A 14,738-nucleotide genomic window follows, 5' to 3' on the forward strand; every position below is an offset into this window, starting at 1 on the left:
ATATTATATAAATTATATTTATATATCATTAATTATATAATTTAAAACAAATAAAAGCTGAGATTTTATTCTCTTATGCCGCCTCAACTATAGCAAATTGGCTTAATTTCCATTTTAGCCCTTTTACTTTCTATTGTTCTATAATTCAATTTTTATTCTTAATTCAATTTAATCTTTTTTTCTATTTTCTCCAAATTAAACTAAATTTGCCTAATTAAAACATAATTAGACACTCTACTAGACTTATAAATATTTCTAATAATTGTTTATGAATCTAATTCACTAAGACGGAGACCCGATAATGTATATTTCTAATAATTGTTTATGAATCTAATTCACTAAGACGGAGGCCCGATAATTTACTTTTTCGATGCCCGTGAATTTTGGGTCATTACATCTTTTTTTTTCATTTGTCAAAACCGTTTCGGCAGCTGCATTTTTGGGCCCGACATATCCTTCTTCGACAATGTCCCAACAATCTTGAGAACCGAGCAAAGCTCTCATCTGGATGCTCCAGTTGCCATAATTTGTCTTTGTTAATTTCGAGACCTGCGGTTGAATCATGTTTGCCATTGTGACGTCAACACGAACCTAACTTGGATACCACTTGTTGGAAGCATAATAAAATTAACTCAAATACTAATTTTTTATTACACACAAAACAAACTCTCTTTTCCTTTTTTTTTTTCTCTCTACACTAGCTACTAGTTTTTCTTTTGTAACTCACACACACTTTTTCCTCTCAAACTTACTAATTTTTCAGCACACACACATGAACTATACATACATATATATAGACATAGTCGACCGACTTTTTTTTTTCCTTGCCATGTAAGACTTTTCAATGTGCTATCATCATCCTTGAAGTTTCCAGCATTATCCAATCTGCACGATGTAAAAGCCAATTTGAAAATAACTTCTTTAACTGCACTTTTTTACCTTTGAAAGTTGATTTGTTTTCTAACAAGATATAATTTCTTCAACAATATTTTATTATTTTTCTTTTATTTTTAATTTTAATTCACATTTTTACGATTTTTGTTTTGTTCATTCTATTTTCTTTGGAAGCACCAATGATTTTAGTTTTAGTTTTTAATTTGCAGATATGTTCTAACGTATATATGAAATTTGTCTAGGTAAAAGTGTTGCTAGATCTACGAGAAACAATTCTTAAAGGGCTTTATCATAATAGAGCATAATGATGTTGTTTGTCAAATTAGAATATGAGATGATAAAGATAGTCTATTTGAGACTTGGTCTTTTGTGTATCACTGATGTGACATTTCTCTTGAGCTTTTGGCAGTGATTTTTTAGTTGACTAGAGTTTATTATTAGGTGATTTGACAATGGAACAATTAAGATGCAATTTTTAACGGTTTAATCAAGAATACGACATTTGTGTGCATTAATGTCTAGTGTCTTATTTATCGTTTTTATATCTTATTGTTTATAGTTTCTATTAATATGTTTTACTTTAAAAAAAAGTTTTGAGGAATTATCTGAATATTATATATTAACTTAAAATAAAGATAAAAGTGTTAATAGAAAAATATTTTTATCAACATCATGTTGATGTTAATAACTAATAAGTGCTAAATGCTTATCACATTTCCAAATTAAGGCTTAAGGGTGTATTTTTAGTGAGCAAATAACATTTGAGGTTAGGAGTCTGTAGCTGACGTGGCGTAAGGTTCATTGGCACGTAGGAACAAGGAAGCAGCCGAAGCATCCGCAAACCAAACGAGGTTTCCATCTCGAGGCAAGACCATTTGGGCCGGGTGCGAACGAATGGGCTTCCGACCCACCATAGTATCCATGAAAGGACGGGCGGTATCCAACCCAGAAGCCACGATGGTCACGTTGGCAGCTGCGTTGATGACGGAGAGAGTGAGGGTGACGCTCTCGCATGACTCGTCCTTGGAAACGCAAGCTACCCACTGAGACTCTTCTTCCAGCACCGGATGATTGGGGTAGAGAGACGCCACGTGGCCTCCGGACCCTAGAGATAGAAGGATAAGATCGAATCTGGGACAGTCGGTTGATCGGGAAACCTGGACCGTTCGACTTTTGAGTTGTTGTCGGATGGCAAACTCATAGCTATTGGCTGCTGATTCGGCTGATAGTCCGGGGCTCACTGGGTAAACGTGTGCTGGCAGTAAAGGAACCTGTGCATATTGAATCCGTAATCAATTACACTAATTAAATGCTTTGGATTAATAAGAAATGGATAAGAACAATTATGGATAAGTGATAATGATAATGGAGAAAAAGGACAAAAGAGGCAGTCACTTCATAAAAACCTTTTGGCTTTTCTACACTACTTCCAACACTCTCCTAACGCCCTTTTTAGCTGTCAATTCAATTTTGTGGATGAAATATAAAGTTAAATTTTGTTGTTAGTTGTCCTTTTTTATAAATAATATTAAAATTTTAATTGCGAAATAAATTAATTATGAAAATAACGTGTTTGTTAAAGTAACGTTATGTATTGCCTAACACATTAGTAATATCGGTAAATTTAAAAAAATTGATAAAAATTGAAAAAGAAATAAATAATTTTTGTGATACCACCTAACATATTGACATCATTAATGAATTTAGAGAAGCTCGTTTGCTGTTGAAAATAATTTTTCTCAACAATTAATATCTTAACCCCTAAAGCTATAATTTTATTTATTTACTGTTGCTTAGTAAATTGGTGGCACCAATTAAAATTTTTTATTTTTTCTTTCAAATTTATTTTTTAAATTCACCGATATCGTTAATGTGTCAAGTGACATTCAAAATTATTATTATAGTAAATATTTTATTTTCGTAATTAATTTGTTTCTCACCTTATTTTTATAATTAATTAATTTTTAATATAATTTTTATAAAAAGCCTAAATTTAGTTTTTATGTTATTATTTTCAATCTTAATTTAAATGATAGTTAGTAATATCAATTTTATGCCTACAAATATATCATTTCATGTTTAATATTATATTAATTTATTATTTTTATATAATGCCCATAAAAATTATTTTATTTAAATTAATGAATTTAATAATTATTGAAATTTAAAATTTTGAAGTTATAAAAGTAAAATTCAATGCTATGCCTCGGATTTCAAATTTTAAAAATATAAAAATTAAAATTAATTAAATTAAAATATAAAAATTAAATCAACAATAATTTAAAAAGAAAAAAAACACCACCAAAAATTTTATCCAAGCTAACTCTACCCAAGTTCAATAGGAGGTAATATGACTCCAAAAATAAATAAATAAAAGAATGTTCATGCCAATTTTCATGATAATGAGGTTAAGCATGATCCACCATCCTATTTCTCGCTATATTTACTGGTATTATAATCGAGCTCTTTAACTGTTTGACAACTATTCAGAGGGAAAGTAAACTGAAAGAAATTAAGGATGAAAAATTTATGAAAACCTTGGAGATAAACCATTGCTTGGCTTGCCAATAGTAACTATCAGGGTGTCGCTTAGGGACTACATTTTCCTCTGCCCAAAATACATGCCATTTCGACCACTCCACTAGTCTCACATATGGTGCCTTGCTAAGTTTCCTGCATTGCAAAACCATGTATCAAGCAACAAACTAGGAAACAAAGGCAAATTTTAATGAGTGCTGCATGGAAAGGTTATGTGATAATGAGTACCCTAAACGAATTGGTATGTCTCCTCCAGAGAGAACAAGAGAAAAAGAGCCTCTTTCTTTCACAGCAGATTCAGCAACTTGAAGCACATAGTCAGCAAGGTTTGACAACAGCTCGTCACTGCTATCAAATATTCTCATCTCTGGCTTTATCTTCTCCATTCCCCCCCCACTATACTTTTCTCTTCTCAACCACTGACTTAATGTGTGTATATAAAGGGAGAGAGACAAGTGAAATTGGGTATTTGCAGGTTGAATTGAAAATGATATGTAGGGTTTGGTTCACGTTGCTTGAACAATTGAGACCGCATTAAATAAGTAATATTCTTTCCCCGTACAAAGATGGAAGAAAAACCCTAGCTGGTGTAAGTATGGTATGTAAAATATATTAAACGTTTGAAATACGAAAGAGTCCCCTTTTGTCGGTTGTGGGGTTAATAAAGAAACATGGTTGCTTGTAGTTTTAAAAGATTGACTAAAGTTTAGGATAAGGATGAAGTTGTAAAGGGCTAGCTGGTTGGGCGAGTGACTGAGGACCGAGAACCGAGAACCAGCAATGCATTTACAAACCCATTTTAGTTATCCTTCAAATTTTATGGAGGCATACACTACGACGACAAATTGCTTTAATTATACTTTCCAAATCCCAAATGGGAAATGGCCAAATGGGTGTTCTTAATGATCACTCAGTCCTTTCTTGTGTCTATATCGGCTTCCGTTTCTCTTTTGTCTTGCTTTGGGTCCATTTCAATGCTAAAATGAAGCAGCAGCAATGGGAGAAAATCGAAAGTTGACTCTGCTAGCTAGATCTATTTTAATTTAAGATCTATTTTTATTTTCTAATTTTAGTTGTTTTATTTTAAAAATTATATAAAAGTAAAAAAATACAAAATATATCAAAATAATAATAATAATAATTTAATAGAAGTTATATATTTGTCATTTCCTAACCGAGTAGATACTCAATTGATCAAATGAGACCAACTCAGTCATGAATTTAAATAATAGTATAAATATACAATTGATTAATGTAATAAATAAATATATAAAAAATCAAAATGAAGTTTTGGTTGAGCGGTAAATATAAGATTTTACTAATTCAATTAGCATGAATTTAACCCATATCTATATTTTATTAGTTTTTGTTAAAATAAAAAAATAAAATTCCTTAAATTATATATCTTAATTTATTTAAAGAAAATTAATTTAAGTAATTGAATTATTACCCAATTGACTCATTACACGGCTCAGTCAAAAACTTAAATAATAATATAAATATATTAATTTACTATATTTTTTTTTGTAACAAATTTGAAATTTGAATAAAGACCTTTTAGCTATAAATTAATGATAAGGTTATTTTTGAGGGTACACACTCACTTATGGACTGGATTCTTACAATGCTAAGGCAAACGAAGTCATCAGATGAGGAGGCAGGAATGTTTTCATAACCTTTTCTTCTATATTATGGTGCATTTGAAATCACAGAAATAAGGTTATTTTTTAGGGTAAAACCCAAATCCAGTCGCCACTATTAACATGGCTAAAGTTTATGCCACTAGAGTGATTAAAGCTAATGAGAACCGGAGAGAATTTAGACCAATTGAGCAAATAAAAATGGGGATGCCAATGGAAAATGTTCCAATATCAGGATCCAACATATTCATTGGATACAAGAAAAATAACATCAGAACCTGTGTGGTAATTCTCATCAAGGGGAGTACGAAGGAAATTCTTAAGAAAACTTTTGGGCATGTCATTGGAATCAAAGGCAAGCTGCTGATTGCTTTTACCGAAGGGATACTTCATCTGTAGTATTCTGGATTAAAGACAAACTGCTGGTGAAAGAATTTGCAGGCGATGAAATTCGGGTCAATTGGGAAATCACATCGTTATGGGACGACATAGCTGCAATACAAATAGGACTCGGCAAATAGGGAGGCACCAAAAATGACTCGAGCCAATTAAATTAACGTCGTAAATCTTTTTGTCATACTATTTGTGATTCTTACTCGGATTGAGGAGAGAAAAAGGATTAGGACACAAACAAATAAGCAAACCTCAAATCATCCATTGAAAGGATTATTTAATTCTCCAGTAAGCTCAATCATGAAAAGAGAAACCATTAAAGAATTTATTTAATTCTCCTCTGAATCTATTTTCTTAACGCTGTACATCGCAGAAAAAATATTCTGGAGAATAAAGGGCGCCTTCAAATGCAACATCATCAGCAAAATGTTGCCAGTTTCTAAAACAAAAGCGTATAGATCAGGAAAACAAAGTTTTTTAGATTTATGCTGCTACTGCTGTAAAATGACTGCAATGCACGAGGGAACTGACTGCAAAAATACCTTCGGCTCACCTCGACAACTAAACATCTAATTACCAATGAACGACTTCCCTACAGTTTGTTCATTTACCTGCTACCTAACGTTGCATCACGTTGAGGTATAAATTTCACCTTGTGATGGCAAGCTTCAAATAGATTTAGGTATTCTGAATTGCAGATAAGAAAAAAGTGGATGGAAGTTATCGGCCACCATTACGTCCTCGGACCCTGGGGATACGCCTTAGTCCCACTGAACCCAACAAGCGAGCAGGCCAAGTTCGAGCTACTGGGGGAACAGCACGGAAAGCACGGCGCATCCCAAAGTCATCCTCTTCATATAGGTCATAGTCCATGAATCTACCATGCATGTGAACAGAAGAGTCTAGCCGAATAAAATCATCATCAAAAGGATTGCCAAAAGAGTCATCTGAATCAGATTCATCTCTGTAGATACGACCACGATAGCCTGGCTCAATCACGTAATCACCCAAGACTAGTGCCCCTGGCGTTGATGACATAATTGTGCTGATCACATCATCTCGCTCTCTCTCATTTTCAAGCTTTTTCCATTTTTCTTCAAGTACAGGGTCCACTGCTCGAGGTCGTGCTAATGGGTGCTTTGCCCTAACATGTTTCTTAAGCTCCTTGTAAGTTCCAACAAAAGAGCACTTGTCTTGCATGCAGGCCCTTTTTTTCCGATTGAGATATTTCCGTACAGGTTCTACCACTGTCCAACCTTTCACTTGACCACGACAAAGCGGGCATAGAAGCTCTGGTACTTCCATCTTTTCAGAGGGTTGTCCCACATTTGCATTATCCACCGACCCATTGTCAGCTGAAGTCGCCTTAGTGTATGCCTTCTTGTATTGCTCAAGACAATTGGAAAAGCGCCGGCTAGTAGCACACATGTAAGGGCGGCAACCCTTATCATAAGAGGAACAAAGGAGGAGGACAGCATTGTGCGGGAACTCCAGACAAACTGAACATTTTGCAGCTTCCCAATCTTTCTTCTCCGAATCTTTGGAACACTTCTTCTTTTGGTAGCCTTTGCCAGTCTTCTTAGGACAAGATGGCAATAGGTGAGGATTCACACTTTTATGGCAAGAGTCAGACTTTCGCACTTTGCTAACTTTGGCCATTTGCAATTCTAACCTAAAGCAGAGGAGAGATAGGAAAAGATCAATATCATTAATTATTGTGTAACAAATACAAGATGATTAATATATGCCTATCACTTTATATAAAATTCAGAACAATGTGATCACATATTTCATATCTTCTGATGAGTGAGTCTATTAAAATTTTCAAGCAGGCTAAACTAAAGTGTAGTCCATGCTTTTAATGCTTGTTATAGACCTCAAAATGAGTAGAATAACAATAACAATGCTCTTTGTTTTGGTGGCAAAGTAGGAATAAAGCCTAGGACAACAAAGTCGCTATGTCACCAGGGAGAGAGGGTTAATTGTTAGAATGGGTGCGTATTCTTGGGAAAAAATAACCTACGAAAGAACAGAACCCAATGCCAACAAATTGATATATATATATATATCTCAAGCAATATTAATGGACCTATTGAGTAACTAAACAATGAAGCTGAACTACTGTCCAAGCATTCATGTTATTTCCTCAAAAGATGAGATATGATTGTTGATAATACTACCACTGACAATTTCAAAAAGACACTCAAAACAATTTAATAGAAGGGCTGATTTATTTGTGTGAATCAATTAACTTCTCTATATGTTCTACGTGACAGATTGAATAATCACAAAATGTAGGCAAGCATACAAAAGAGCCAGATCAGGAGTTTATATATTACAACAAAGAACATTCTGTGCATGTCTCAAAAAAAAAAAAAAACCCTAGTTGACATGAAAGGAGTAATGAAGTGCCAAACAAAATATGAAAGTGGGACAAAGGTTTAAATCCATCACCATCACCATCACCATTTCCTTTTCTTTATTAATTATTCAGTTAGCACTTTTACCTAGCCCTACACATCAGGCTATTCTAACCTAACCTCATAGCATGTATTGGATAGCATCCACCAGATCAAGAAAGGTCCAACCGTTTGAAGCCTTGACCTCTTGGTGATATTCAATTAAGATCACCAAAAAAATTGGTGGATATAAGTACATATTTAATCTGCATTGCACCTTTTATAAATAATCTAGAAACCAAAATCAAACTATATAAAAAAACTTTTCCTTCTAAGTTACAAGTTTCAAGGACAAATATAGGCTTCAATGTAATGCCTAGTTCAGCTTAATATGAAGCTTGTATAACTTTAAGAAATTAAACAAAAAATGATTCTATGCACCTTAAAGAATAGTAGAAAGCCTGCTCAACAGGGTTAACAACTAAAGCATTACTAACCAATAAATTCAGACTGCAAAATTTGCCAATTCCTTTATTTTAAAGTGTTACCAGCCAAAGGAGTAGAAAATAAGTGACTTTGAATCAAACTCTAAACTCTATAGAACCTGTCTCCAAAATAATTTATTGTTAAAAAAGCTTTAATAGCAAACCATTAAAAAGAGGTAAAGCACAAAGATATTATCCACCATGTTTTTAATAAAGTATCTCAACTTGTAACGGAAGATCAACAGTGTTCTTGAGATCTTAATTATTCTAATACTACCAATAATCCACAGCTTATGTAACAAGAAAAATGCTTTTGAAAAATCACAAATCATTCCAATACAAAAGGACTGGTCATTCACTAAAATCTATATAGTTGGAGACCAAGGAAAAGATGGAAATGAACTTTACAATAAGCAGCAGTTCCACCATCATATGGACTAGATAGCAAAGATTAAGAGCAGGAAAAAAAAAGGGTTGGGGGTGACATGCTAAACATTGCAAAAATATTGAGAATATAGAACAAAATTGGCTTTACTTTTTACTGTTGAGTCATTATAACAAAAAAATGAATAAACTATTCACCAGAAAATGGATGTTACCACTTCCCAGCGTAAATCTATACTTCGAAGTTGCACCATAACAGCAAGAACTTGTTGAATCATTTCCCATTAGTAACCAGAGCCGAAAGCAAAATTGAAATATTAACAATATGTAATCAAAAATGGTTTTGCTTTTTTACTGTTTGAGTATACATTATAACAAACAAATAATAATAATAATGAACTATTTAGTATTTAGCATCAGAAAATAAAAGCCCCCAATTTAAAACTATTCTCTGAAGTTGAACTACAATACCAAGTCGTTTCACATTAATCCTTGAAAAGCTAAAGTGTGCAACTCTTAAATTATTGAAGCAATAGCTCACCTTTCTAATTATGCTTCAATAACCACTAAAATTAACAAATGCTTTCTCGCAGCCAAAACTAATGGAATAGAATATTGGTGTTTAGTTAAAATCCCAATCACTAATTTGAATCATAAGCAAACAAAGAAACTTGCAGAATTATTCAAAACTTAGAAAAGAAAAGTCCCGATGAAGCAACATATAAACACTAACATGATACCATAAATACAATATATATAGTCTAACTTCTAACCAGAGAAAAAGTTAAAGTGAAAAAAAGAAGAGAGGGGGAAAGCAACCATTGTTGAAAACCAATTTAAAATTTGAAACATAAGGCGCAATCAGAATCTAATTTATCTTAACTCATCAGTTTTCCTAAAATACAGGTATATGGACACATAAATATCCGATTAACCTAAAACAGGATAACGTAGATCGAAACATCGAATATCAAAATATAACATATTTCAAATTAAAATCCAAATTGATAATCAAATGAAATGAATGTCGGAGAGATAAACGGTAGAGATCGAACCGGAATTCAAGATCTAGCGTACCTGTGAATGTGACCGTCGATCTGAAACCCTTTGAATACAAAAGAAGGGAAGAAAAGAAAGAAAGAGGCTTCTGGTAGGCGTGAAAGAATAGAAGATGTTAAAATTTGGGAGAAGGGAAAGAAGCCGATGTTCACGTAGGGGTGAGATAAACGTTTGCGTCGGAAAGTGGTGGATTGCTTTTCCGTTTCCGCCGCTGCTACTGGCGGTGTGGAGAGGAGAGCGGAATAATAAATTTACGTCTTTACCCCTCTCTCTGTCCCTTTTTTCTTTTAATTTAAAAATCTCTGATCGGCTTCCCTGGCTTCTCAGACTGGATTCGAGAATTTATTGATTGAGATTTGAGAGTAAGGCTTTTAAAAAGGGTAAACTTCACCAAACCCCATTGAACTTTGGTTAATTTTTATTTTTTGCCACTAAGCTTTTAAAATTTATAAAGATACCAATAATGTTATCGCATTATTACAAAGATGTCACTTCATTTTTTACCGTCGCTACTTAGGTAACAGCCTCTAACGTGACACATTAAATGTGGCACACTTTTAAAATATTTTCTTTTTTTTTCTTTTTAATATTAAATTATTTAATTTATTTATTTCTTTGTTTTCTTTTTCCTTTTTTCTTCTTTTTTCCTTTTCTTCTTCTTCTTTTCACCCGATTTTCCTTCCTAGCAAATCCTAGCAGAAACAACCAATCTTTTAGGCTACTTTCAATGTTGATGAGTAGGCTTGTAATGCTTTTGATTCGCTTACAAAAGTCAAAACAACCCGAATTTGGAATCATTTTCTCCAATTTAACTCACATTTAGATTTTGAGGATTTTTGTAGTTAGGCAAGCCAAAAAAAAAAATAGAGTTCAATTTAACCTTATAGAGAGACCATAAAAGATCAAAACTTTATAAATACATCTCACTATTAGCATCTACAACAAAAAATTCAAGCTTATTTGTTTTCGACAAAACCCAAAGAACTTATCTTTTTTACTAACCTGCCCATGAAGATACCCGAATTGTAGCACCCACTACGAGGAAGAAAAACGCTTACTAAAAGGACAAAAAGTAAACATTTGCCTTCAAAAACTACCCAAGATCATTGCCTTATAAAAGTTTGTGTATATATACCAAAAATTACAAAACCAGACCCTAATTTGGCTTTCAAAATTTAAAAAAAAAAAATCACACAAAAATAACTGTCCTATTCCTTAAATTTGAAGATAACAATACCAAAAGTAAAAAAGATAAACGAAAAATCCCCCAAAAAAATCAGAAGGAAAAAGATGAAGAATATGAAGAAAATTTGTTGAAAATTGTTGAAAACGAAAGAAAAAGTTGAGGTGAAAGAGACATACCTGCGAAACTTTATAATCAATTTCTTTTTCCCTTCCTGAGTATTGAAATGCTAGATTTATTCCGTCCTAAAAATCAAAATAGGTGAAAGGAAGAACAGAAGGAAAAAATTAAAGGAAAAAGAAAATAAAGAAAAAAAATTATTTAATATTAAAAAAAAGAAAGAAAATAATTTTTTTAACACGTGGCACATTTAACGTGTTACGCCAGATGCTATTTCTAGTAACGGCACTAAACAGTGGATTGGTATCTGTATAATAATACAATAACACTAGTGGTATCTCTATAAGTTTTAAAAATTTAGTGACAAAAAATAAAAATTAACCGAAATAATAGTTGGTGTGAAAGTTCTTTTAATAGGTCGGGCGAGATTCAATTAATTGTTGTGTTGATGCTAAGATTGGTATCATACACTCGTTGTAGGGTAGGTGGAAGGGGAATTTTAAATGGTAAAAATTAATAAAAAATTATTTTTATATGAGAGATAAAAGAAGAATTTGATAATTAAGAGAGTATTAGTTGATAAAGTTTTATTTAATATTTAAATACTTTCATTTTCATTTTTATTTTATAAATTTGATTTTCATATCCTTTTTTATTTTTTATAATTTTGATAAATAAAAGAGATAGGAATTACTTTAGTTTTAAAAAGATAAATAATAGATAAATCTAAATTAATAATCCAAAGAATATGTTTAGAATAATATAATACTAAATAAATCAAATAAGAAGAACATGTTAAAAACTCATAAAAGTTCATAATCATGTAACAACGTTTATAATTACTAGGTTATCACACGTTTAGGATGTGAGTACAAATAGTTTAAATTACAATGAAAATATAATTTAATATGAGTATTAATTGTAATTAAATATTTTATTTTACTTTTTCTAATTCAGTTTTTATTAGTTTTAAAATAGTATCAAAAATATTTTTTTTAATTTCAAGTAATAAATAATTTAAAATAATAAGATATTATTTACCAATAATTTTGAATAGTTTGAAGTACAATAAAAGTGTAATTCTGTCACACCCTGAAACGTCAAAGTTGGAAAGGTGAATTTGGGGATTAATTTGAAATGCTTACAAACTAAACAAGTTCTTATGGAAATAAGAGAAAGTGGCGGAATAGTTGTGAAAAGGTTGGATCTCAATCTTTGTTTCATTGAGTTTTAACTAGGAGCATTTTAGTGGGAGACATGATGGTTTTGGACATGTATACTTAGTGGTTGAGTTTGGGATAGGTGAAGAAATGTGTGAGATGTTATTTTCCGTGTAGTTTTCTTCATTTTTCAGTTCTTTCTTCATCTTCTTCACTAGTCTAGATCGAAAAAGAGAAAGATTAAGAAGCGATTTGCATGGATGAAGGTAGCTAAAGTTTGTGTATAAGTAACTAATTATTTATTAAGCTGCTAAGCTTCTTAACCTTATTGTGTTATCGCTTTAAGTAAATGAAAGAAAATTGAGGATTTTAGTTGTCTATCAGTTCTGTTTTGTACGGGATTAAGTTGTGGATAATCATTTTAATGGCCTCTACATACAAACAAATTATAGTTTTTATGATAATGAAATATATTCGTTGAAGATTCTGAATTAGTTGTTATGTTTTGTAAGTTGTTGGAGGCTCGGGTAGCAAAGGAAGAAGCTGAGTAGAAGGTTTTAGCGTCAACTTCCAGGTGATTTCCAATACTCAAGTCTTAAATAGATGTTTACGTTTTGGTATTGTTGTTTAGGTCTGTAACTTCTATCCTAGATGATGAATTCTATGGTTGGGTGATGATATATCAAGATGCATACTGTGTGTAGACATGAAATTTGTATGGTTGGTTATAAGTCTATCTATGAGGTATAAATGAGATGTTTGATGTGATGTCTACTGGTTATGTTGGTTAAGTGTTGAGTAAACTATACGTCATCCTATGGATGAATTTTATGCAACAATGTAATACTCTGTAACTGAATATTGATGTATCGTGCGGACTGTTGTGTTGATATGAAAATGCATGCAATATTAGCATATTGTGTGTCGTGTATGAACAATAGTGTTGATGGAATACCTGTGTATGAAATGCTTATGCATGAGATGCAGTGTGCGCAGAGTTGTTTTGGCAAATGAAAGATGAAGAAATGTCACGTTGTGCACTCTGTGCCATGTGTTATCTAGCTTTGCGGAGGTTCAGACGGATAGTATGGAGAATGTATATGCATGATTTTCGACTTTGTGGAGGTTCGGTTGGATTGTACGAAGATATACGCACAAATGAATATGATAACCCAACATGGGTTTTATGAATGTTTGAGACTCTGCAGAATCTAAGACTTTGAGCCTCATATGTGTACGCAAAGTCCATGGCCAAGGCATATGAAAGTTATGAAAGATGTGGAAGCCCGTTAGAACTATCTTATATGTGAAAGTCCGTTAGGACTATCTTATAAGTAGAATTCTACAACAAAGGGATCCACTTGCATGAGTCCGTAAAGGAGTTTGTTCTCTTGTAATCTATCACCACGTGCAAGCTATATGTTTATGTGAATCCATAAATAAAAGATATGATAGTCTGACATGACTATTTCATATGTATAATTCCACAATAGGGGATTCACTTTTAAGAATTTGCCAACATGATAATTGTTGTTAAAATTGGACCACTATGAATGGGATATTTGTTGTTGTGAAACAGAGGCAGGACTCAACGATCCGCTAAAGTTGTCAGCTTGATTACAATGAGTTGATTTACTTATCAATTCGAAATGAGGGTTTTCCTTATGAATCAACCGCCATGTTTTGTAAAGCATGAAACCACAAACTTGGGTCTAAAACAAGAATCCATTAGGATCGTAATATAAATCTGAGTTTGGCAGAACAAGCAATTAAAAACAGTTCGCAACTAGAACTATCATCTAATATTTGCCTTATTTAAATTATCTATATTTATTTGAGGCAAAGGCTGATATAAGAGTCATTTAAGGGTTTTCTTTCATAAATCTGTAAGTAAAAATACGTAAAGGTTTCCTCTTAAGGAAGTAGCTGCATATAAGACTGCAGAGGCAACTAATGAGGGTAAGGTACTAAGTACAAATGAGCTAAATCATGCGAAGTAAATACCATGCCAAAGAGACTGGCAAACCGTCCTAGTATAAACAATCAGACATTAATTCTAAATTAATAAGTGTCAACTTGTTAGCATTCTGTTAATACAAGGTATGAATAACTCACTAAGTTCATTTGAACTTATGTTTGTAACATTATATATTGTAGCTAATAAAGGAATTCAATAGTTCGTTGAGGGACCAAACCAGACCAGAATCCATCGTATCTGGACAGTTGTGCTTCCTAATCATAATATGTATACAATGGGGCAACCTAAAGGCGAAGTCTCAGGGTCAAAGTCTTATTTATAATTAGTTTTGATAAATATATTGTTTTCAAAACTAAGCTAATATTGATATATTTAAACTACTTTGTAAAATATTTGCTATCTTAAATTAAGATTGCATAATGGAAATAAATTCTTTTCTGAAATTTTTTTTTTTTAAATTGAATAATATTTAAAGATAAAATATAAATATTATAAATTTACTTCA

At 32.2% G+C, this 14,738-nt stretch overlaps 2 protein-coding genes across 2 annotated transcripts; both read right to left on the reverse strand.

Moving 5' to 3' along the window:
* Positions 1-1,485: 1,485 nt before the first annotated feature.
* On the reverse strand, positions 1,486-4,090 carry LOC108485762 (probable 6-phosphogluconolactonase 2). Its single transcript, XM_017789607.2, has 3 exons — positions 3,661-4,090; positions 3,432-3,567; positions 1,486-2,165 (listed from the first exon to the last, which is right to left on the reverse strand). The coding sequence occupies exons 1-3, from the start codon at positions 3,816-3,818 to the stop codon at positions 1,662-1,664; spliced, it is 798 nt and encodes a 265-aa protein (XP_017645096.1). The 5' UTR covers positions 3,819-4,090; the 3' UTR covers positions 1,486-1,661.
* Positions 4,091-5,789: 1,699 nt separating this feature from the next.
* On the reverse strand, positions 5,790-10,176 carry LOC108486716 (uncharacterized). The gene is made up of 2 exons (XM_017790911.2): positions 9,811-10,176; positions 5,790-7,137 (listed from the first exon to the last, which is right to left on the reverse strand). Exon 2 carries the CDS (start codon positions 7,122-7,124, stop codon positions 6,186-6,188), a length of 939 nt encoding a protein of 312 aa, XP_017646400.1. The 5' UTR covers positions 7,125-7,137; positions 9,811-10,176; the 3' UTR covers positions 5,790-6,185.
* Positions 10,177-14,738: the final 4,562 nt, after the last annotated feature.

Source organism: Gossypium arboreum, chromosome 6, assembly GCF_025698485.1.
Source record: "Gossypium arboreum isolate Shixiya-1 chromosome 6, ASM2569848v2, whole genome shotgun sequence".
Lineage (NCBI taxonomy): Eukaryota > Viridiplantae > Streptophyta > Magnoliopsida > Malvales > Malvaceae > Gossypium > Gossypium arboreum.